This window comes from Echinops telfairi, unplaced genomic scaffold (genome assembly GCF_000313985.2).
Source record: "Echinops telfairi isolate 266 unplaced genomic scaffold, ASM31398v2 ScPeMD7_7421;HRSCAF=8459, whole genome shotgun sequence".
Classification (NCBI taxonomy): Eukaryota; Metazoa; Chordata; class Mammalia; order Afrosoricida; family Tenrecidae; genus Echinops; species Echinops telfairi.
In genome coordinates, this window is record NW_022111321.1 from 13,184,768 (window position 1) to 13,193,874 (window position 9,107).

The 9,107-nt window shown below is 40.9% G+C and overlaps 1 protein-coding gene across 2 annotated transcripts in view; it reads right to left on the reverse strand.

The window, feature by feature from the left end:
* PDGFD (platelet derived growth factor D) overlaps nucleotides 1–9,107 on the reverse strand; it is a 294,001-nt gene that overhangs the window by 32,500 nt on the left and 252,394 nt on the right. For both annotated transcript variants that reach the window (XM_004709000.2, XM_004708999.2), the window contains exon 5: nucleotides 5,601–5,799. In XM_004709000.2, the coding sequence (XP_004709057.1) occupies nucleotides 5,601–5,799 (199 nt within the window). The remainder of the gene's footprint in view (nucleotides 1–5,600; nucleotides 5,800–9,107) is intronic.

The window sequence follows — 9,107 nt, forward strand, 5'->3', positions numbered from 1 at the left end:
TAGAAAAATTACTTTTATTAAGCACAGTTGTAGTTTACAGTACTGGTTTGGAGTGTCTCAAAATTATATACCCATATATTAATGAGAACACAAATTGAAAAAATAGGCTTTCCCGCCTTGCATGCTGGACTTTTTGTCAGCAGATTGTCATTATGGGATGTTAATTCTTCTATATCAGCAAAAGAATAGTTATCACTTACATTGTTAATATCCATAAATCACTTCTTATCTAATGTTCAGTCTAGTAGAGCTCAAAGACAATCATTTCTTAATTTAGATTTCCCAACTATCATCTCTGTACTCAAACATATTGTCTCCAGTTTAGAAATGTGTGTTTTAAACTAATCATAGCATAGTTCAAGTAAAACGACCACACCAATGGCCTAGCTTGATGATCATCCTTATGAAACGACCACTAAAGAAATGGGTGCTATGACACCATGTGACAAAGAAACAAGCCGGTGTCTGGGTATCAGAAGAATGGCACCGGGGCTCGTAAGGCTGGTCTTTAAAAAAGCAGTCATCTAAGTGAGGTGTCAACTAAACCCACACGGACGAAGCACACCCACTTGTGTAATCCAAGGATTTTTTTTGGGGGGGTGGGTATCCAACTTTGAAGGACAGAATGGCATCAGAGTTTAAATTATGAACACCTGGTCTGCAGAAGGCTACATATGACAGTAGGAGTCCAAAATCCATTCACAGGGTCTACACATGGTGTAAGCCTCTGGTGAATCCTCTCTGAATATACACTCAGGACATGAATAGCCTTGCTATCATGCAGAGAACAATCAGCTTTTTCTTTTGCATACTTTTCCTTATACGAAATCCAGGATATGTAAGACTATAGAGCCAGTGACTGCACTGATGATTTCTTGGGTGGTGGTGGAAGGAAAGGTTGAGGGGCAATGGGGGGCTGATAACAAGGAGTAGAAGAAAGAGGAACATGTTCCAAAACAGATAGTGGAGATGATAATACAACTCTTTTAATATGACTAACCTATTGAATTATATGATGGGAATTATATGCTAATAACACTGTTAATACATAAATATATAAAATAAGCTACCAAACTCACTGCCATCAGGTCAATGCGGACTCACAGCAATCCTACAGCACAGGGAGTAGAAATGTTCTTGTGAATTTCTGAGACTGTAACTCTTAGGGGATGTAGAAGCTGTAGAAAGTCTCGTCTTTCTCCTGCAGAGGGACTGGTGGTTTCAAACCACTCACCTTATGGTTAGCAGCCCAACATGTAACCACTACGCCAAGTCCACCGTAACCACGTAATGATTCACATTGGGATTCGGTAATTTAAATAGAAGCTCTATAATATTATCAAATTTGGGGCAGATTTTCAGTACTCAACATGCAGTAACTGAAACTTGAACGTGAGAAGGTTCTTTCTTTGTATGTTAACTCTGGGGCAGCTGTCAGGTTGAAACACAAGCTTGAACGTCCTTGGGCATTGGAACTAGATTATCTACAGATTTCAATTATGCATGCAACCCTTTCCTCCCTCCCCCCCTAGGAACTGAAAGTTGGATATATGAACTTGTCATATTATCTTCAGTCCAGAAGCTTTTCCAGACAAGTTTGAGCCTGTCTATCACTTGGGAATTAAAAAAAATAGGGCTTATATGTCAAAGTTGTGCTTTTAATACTTGTCGATGTTCTCTCTTTTCTTTCTTCTGCCCACACCTTTATTTTTTCACTTGCTTCTCATTTTCAACCTTTGAGGAGACTCATAAATGCTGTCAGCTGACCTATCTTTTTGACAAATAAGCAGTAGAAGCAGAATAAAGTTTAATTTTGATATAGTAATGGTTTTTGCTTCATGACATCCGGTCCTTCAATCAAGTGTATTTGTGTTTTGCATTAGTTATTCATAGTCCATTGTGCATTTCCACGGTTTGGAACCATGAATATTGTTACTTTTGATTAATTTAGGCAAATGGGAAGAAAAGATGCTCAATCCATATTAATAAATAGTAAGCTGATTTCTGTATAGCACCAACAATGAATTATCCTGATAGTAAGAAATTTTGTTATAGATCTTTTGAAGTTCATACTGAATTTGACAAGTTGTGACAAGTTCTCTTTTCAGATCCATGCCTGCTTCCTGGTGTTTTGAAAACAGAAAATGACAGCTGAAATATGAAAGAATCTTTCTGATCAGGCAGGTGACTCAGCATGCATGGAATGATAAGCAATTAAATCAGTACATTTAAACAAATGCAGAGATAGTGGTGACCTGGCAGGGTTAAGTGAAACAGTGCCAATCTGCCTTAAGGCCATTCTAAACAAGAGATTAAGAAATGGAACTTAGCCACAGGAGAGAGGACTGATGTTTACTCTGTCACAAATAAGTAGCACATCACCTCGGATGCTCTTGCAAGGTTATTCCAGTAACCTGAGACATTCTTAATGGAGCTACCCTAAGTCTCTGGGAAAGTTTCTGTGAACTTGAGAAACACATTAGTCATAGTTCCTGGTTTTAATTCCACATGCACGTTAAATGAGCATTTACAAGGTGCTAAGTGCTAGAGACTTAAGATGAACATCTTCTAACACAGTGGCTCTCAGTCTCACCTGCTTCTTAGCATTGATCTCCTAGGAACTGGGACCAGGAATAAAACACCATTACCTCCGTCTCATCCCCAGACTCTGACTGAATTTGATTAGGGTGGCACCTGGGCATCAGCTGATTCTAATAGTCAGCCAGGATTAAGGCACTTATGAAGGTCTAAATGCTCACCTTATCTAAGACGCCACACACAGATGTATTAACAATGCCGTGATGGCACAGACGAGGAGCTCTAGAGTCTCCAGGACCCTTAGGCTTGCGGAGGTTTTGCATCCCAGGGAGAGGACAAGAAAAGCTTCACCAGAGAAGCACTACAGAGCAGGAATCGGAATTCTAAGTCACTATACGAGTTTTACGGGAGTCCCACTGGCATAGCGGTTTTGCATCGGGCTGCTATCAACACAGTCTGCACCTTGAAACCACCAGCAACTCCGAGAGAGAAAGACTGGGCTTTCTACTCCTGTACACCGGGAGTCTGGGAAACCCAGAGGGGTCACTATGAGTCAGCATTGACTCCACCGGTGTGAGGTGGGTGGGGTTTGGTTCTGGTGACCTCCAAGAGCCATGGCTGTGCATTAATTAGCACCTGACTGCTAACTGAAAGGTTGGAAGTTTGAATTTAACCATCCGTTCCTTGGGAGAAAGACCTAGGGACAGGCTCCAAAAGAGATTAAAACTCAAAATAGAACAAACACAATGCCATTGAGTCCATGCTGACTCACAGTGACCCCGTAGGACAGGGTAGGAGTGCTCCTCTGAGTTGCTGAGACTGCTACTCTTTATGGGAGTAGAAAGTCAATTCTTCTTCCTAGGAGAGGCTGGTGGTTTTGAACTGATGATTTGTGGATCACAGCTGAACTCATCACCACTCTGCCACTGGGGTTCCCTAATAAATATTAGAAGGATAAGAAACCCTATAGGACAATTCTGCTCCATCATCTGGCACAACAATGAATTGGAATTGACTCCACTTCTTGTAAAAGTACTATGTGTCACTTGTTCTTGGTTGATCCGCCAACAGTTCCTGACATGGTCGTTATACACAGTCTACAGGTCAGTTCACTGGGGGTCAGAAAGGGGTAGTGACCTGTTGAACAATCATCACATTTGTCAATGGTAGGCAGGGTTGGAATTTGAATCCAGGTCCCTGGTTCCAGTGAAACCGAATTTCCAAGGGGGGGGGGGAAATAGTTGATTTTAAATAAGTGCAAAAAAAGGGCTCTCCCTCAAATAGTTGTAGCGGTTAATTTCTGGAAGATAAGTCAGATTTGATTGCTTGTTTACTCAATATCATTCTTAACATTTTGAGGGATACTAAAAAATGTGCATATTTTACGTTCCTGTAAACTTGACCAACGTTGGCATCATTTCACAGAGAAGCGGTCTCTTCTGGGGAGGTTCAGCTTGAGCGTCACAATGCTCTGTACATGGCATATCTTTAAGACATTGTGGCCTACATCTACTCTCTTGCCCCCACTCACTTAGCTATGTGTTTTAATTACGTGAGATTTATAACCTGAGCCATAAGCAGAAGGTTCTGGTAGGAGTTAACTTACTAGTCATTTTGGCTCAAATATTCTAATCAGTTGTGCTTACTTAACAAAGGAAACATTATCTGCTAACTCGGCCCAATGTGCAGTTCTTTAAAGTACCCTTGATATTGAAAAGTGCAGAAAACAAGCTGTAGGCTACCTGTGTCTCTACACCTAGCATAGCTTTACAAGACTTTTTAGAGAGAGAGAAAAAATTAAAATAACAACTCTTAGCAAATAAAGTAAGGCTATAACAGACTAGACATAGCTGTACTCCATAAGAGGCTATTTATTTATTTACTTAATATTCAAATAAATACTCTCATAAAATAACCACCTCTGATATACATTTCAGGTATTTATTGCTAAGAGTACGTTATCATTTTGACTCATAATCTTCACTCTGCTTGGATGTTGTCTCTTCTAACCTCCTGATGGCTGCCAGACTTCCGGTTGAATGTGTGCTTTTACTATATCTTGAAGATAGCTCCTAGCCCATTTTTACCTCTTATTTGCAACTTTTTTATCCTTGAAGCTACCTAGAGCATGTGGCAGAGAAAAATGTCATTGAGTCAATTCTGATTGTGTCAGAGTAGAACTGTCTCCATAGAGTTTTCAAAGGACGATTTGTCAGAAGGATAGTAGACAGACAGAACTCTCTTCCACCTGGGGGTAGATTTTCATTAACAGCTCAGCGTGTTAACCATTCAGCTTCCCAGGGACTCCACCAATCAGGTAATCAGTGCTTGCAAAGGATTTCAAAAGTAGATTTTGGGTAGAGCTGAAATCTCCAATCAGGATTTCAATCATTGCAACAGGATTCTGTCATTTCTCTCATGCCAGTTGACGAGTCCTCTGCTAAATCAGCCTTCATATCTCTATGTTTGGTTTTTGTTTGTTTTTTGGTTTGGTTTTTTCACAAGTACTGCTGCTAAGGGCAAGAGGTCACAGTTTTCATTCCCACTGTTCAAAGCTGTGCAGCGTTTGGCAAAGTATTTATCTCCCTCAACTTTTTTTTCCCTCCACTGTTAAACTGGGGCTACTAATGGTTTAGTTTATTAAAACGAAGAAGCTTATAGCTCCAAAATATGACACATTTTTGACAACCAAACTTTTTTAGTCCCAAACAACATAGTTTGGGGAAAACACAAAACTTCATGTGAGGACTTGGACAAATATATGTGGTAATGGATCGGAAGTATCATCTGATTTATAGAAAATATGTTACATTGCTAGTCCTTGCCCATAACGAATGCCCCTGGTTTTTAATCACTTCAGCTGCTAACTGAAACCCGGGTGGTTTGAATTGACCCATCAGTTTTATAGGAGAAAGACCAGGTGAATTGTTTCCATAAAATTCACAACATAGGAAACCCTATGGGGCGGGGGGTGGGAGGCAGCTATACTCCTGTGAGTCAGAATGGACTGGACAGTGCCTAACAGAAGTTGCTTGCAAAGGACCCTCAGCCATGTCTCTTACCTTTTGACTTCTTGTCATGGTACGACCTGCCCCGATAATGCGGGGTGTCCAAATACAGACTCTCCAGGTCTTCTTGCCACGATTCTGGGTTGAAGTGCTTGAGCAGATCCTCCACGGTATCAAATTCTGCGATGGTTTTGTCCAGAGCGTCCGCAGTGAGCGTGGGGTCCGTTACTGATGGAGAGTGATAGGGTACACCCTAAGAGTGACATACAGCTCAGTGAATTCAGAATAAGTCCATTGCTAGTAAAGACAACAGTCATACAACTATGTGTATGGGGCATATACAAACTTCAATTTATAAGACAGTGGTTCTCAACCTTCCTAATGCCGCAACCCTTTAATACAGTTCCTCAGGATGTGGTGACCACCAACCATAAAATTATTTTCGTTGCTACTTCAGAACTAATTTTGCTACTGTTATGAATCACTATGTAAATATATGACATGAAGGACGTATTTTCATTGTTACATATTGAACATCATTACAGCATAGTGATTATCACAAAAATAGTATGTCATTATATATTGTGAAATATTTATTTCTAATGACAAATAAATGAAATTTTGTCTTGAAGTATGGTGTAGCATGGGTAACAGCCTTCAGGCCGGGTACTCATAAGTGGGCGTACCTGCACGTGGGCGGACCCACCTGAAGACAAGAGAGTGGAGCGGTGTCTCAGTTCCTGAGACCACTGGAAATATGTGTGAAAGGGTCTTCCAGCCCAATGAGGTCACGACCCACAAGTTGAAAATATAAGACACCATATTTCTAAATGCCAGACAAAATACCTAGTCTTGCCATAGGCATAACTAAAAGCAATGAATCATCACAAGACATTCTTTTGTAGATCAAATCTGAGCAGATCATAATCTTCTGGTTTGTCTGGATTTTAATCACTGAAAAAGCTATAGGCTAGGTGGAAATACCAAGAGTAAGTCATTTAATGTCTTGGTTCAAGGTCTCCAGTCATTCAAGTCCATATAATGATCATGTAGATCCTGAAGTCCTTCTGGCAAGTTTCGCACAGTACTTCCTCTAGGTTATTTCTCTGCACTTCCCCCACCCTCCGCTCCCACCCCATATGGTCAGATAGTATTACTGCTGTGCTTTGCATAGTATTTGAATCTACTGGGAGACTTCTTGATATAGTTTGGCATTCTAACCAGTTTATTTGCTGTCAGCAAGGATAATTAGCCATTAAACTTGCTCCCTTTGACTTATAAGTGAAAGTATCACATGGGAAGAATATGGGAAGAAAGTGGGGAAGATTGTTGTAGCTTAGTGATCCCAGTTGCCATTAAAACATTCTCAGGAATACAAAACATCATTGAAAGGCCGGAAGGGATTATATGTTTTGCTATGGAACACAACCCCACATCGGTTTCCAAGTGCTTACTTCACTAACCCTTGTACAATCTAGAGGTAAATGAGCCATGATTCAAGCGTCTCTGTAAAAATTCATGACCCATTAACAAGGAAAGAGAGCGCACAGCCACAAATGGTTTCTAAATGCCTTTAAAGACACTGCCAAACAAATAAGATTCCCCAAGGGCAAATATCTACTATCACTAAGGGAAAATGAAAATTAATGAACACTTGCTTCCCTGAGACATAACTGCAGCATCCTAGTGAGAATAATACGTGCTACAGGGTGGCTGAGAGCGAAGTCCACAGTGTCACTCACTGTCAACATTTTCTCTCTCGAACCAGTCCTGGTCCAAAGGTCAGTAAGCAATTCATGGATCCAATTATCTCAGAAGAAAGCTCCCTGTGTAGCAAAATTTAAGGGGCACTAAAACTATAGCCTATTTTAAGGATGCAGACCCTACATGGTACATAGAGTTAATAGGCTTAATTGTTAAGTAAAAAGCTGTAAGTTTGAATCCACCCAGACACACTTCAAAAGAAGGATCCAGACAGTCATTTCTGACCAAGTGGACATCGACAACCCTATGAAACACCTGGATGTCCAGGACTTAGAGTCCACTCCACGGCAACTCGTTGTTACCCGTGGTACAGTGGGGCAGCAAGAGCACACGCAGATATGCTCTGTAGGGAACAGGGACTGGGGTGGAAGGAGGAGGAGGAAGTTGGGGGAAGCTGGCGGGATGCTGCCGGCCAGCTCTTTGACCTAGGCTGTGTGTGTGCGTTAGGTAGAAAAGGGTCATAACAATTGAACTCTGATTGAAGTACTTCATTTCTTTCTTTCACAGTTTCCTTGGTATCACACGCAGGTGAACAATATAGAACATTTCAAATTCCCCTTCAACTTGTGTTGTTCTTGTTAGCGGCCATCCCGTTCTCTGCAACTCACAATGATCTTACATATGACAGAATGAACCTGTGGGAAATCTATAGCTGACCTGGCTTCTCGTCACCAGATACTTTCTGTTTAGCTTTGTTGCTTTGCAGTAGCCTGGTTCTATGATCCACAAAACCAAAATGTGTTGGCTAAAACTAGGTGTATATTAGCATTATAAAAGATTTGAAAATAAGGGTTTCCATCCTTTTTTCAACAAAAAAAACCACAAAAAAAGTAGGACATCAATCAAGCCATTTCCATATCAAAATAACAACAACAACAACCCCCAAACCCACTATATGTCTTTGTGCGCAGTGGTTGGAAGAAGTTGGACTGGGTGGGGCTGCTCTTAAAAGTGCCTGCATTATAGAATGTGCCCAGGTGTATCTCCACCAAAAAGCAGTGCCGTGCCTCTCACTCCCCGAGGGCAGGGTAAAATCTCCTCTTACACACTGACACCCAAATCTAAAGTGTGGATAAAATGAAAAGCTGCTCTGATGCTTGCTCTTTACTGATGTTCCTTTCGAGTGCGGTTGAAAAGAAGTAACAGTGACCGCTAAGGAAATATTTATGAGTAAGACAGTGACCTAAGAAACCCACGAGGGCGTGTTGTTTCTGAGGTAAATATTTCCAAGTTGTTTTTGAGTGAAAGAGCTAATTGGGCGTGCCTCTTTCAACTACCCTAAAAACTTGACCTCATTCAGTTTCTGTTACACATTTATAAAAATAAAATTTAAAGTTAATAGAATTATTTTCAAATAATAATAATGTCTAAAAGGTATGCCCTGAAAAGTGTATGATTTTTGCAGAAGTCAATGGCAGGTCCAAGACGATTTGTTCATGCTGCCAAGGATCCTTTTCTTTCTTCTTTTTCTTTTTTTTTTACTACCAAGGATTCTTGAGAAACAAAATGTGAGGAACGCAACGAGCTCTCTCCTTGATCTTTCCAGAGGGCTAAGCAGTGTCTCAACTAGGAACGCAACCTAGAAGAGTTTCTAGAACTATGGATCCTGGCTAAGCATCCCAGATATCCCAAGTGGAGAGGACAATCTATCTCCTTTAAAGCAACCAGACTCGCTGTAAACAGTGATGCGTCATCTTTAAGGCTAGCAATTCTATCTGTGGTTGAGGACTAGTGAGGACATTCTGAGCTATTGTGTTTAAGATTCTTGAGCTGTGGGGGACCCATCGACAATCCAGC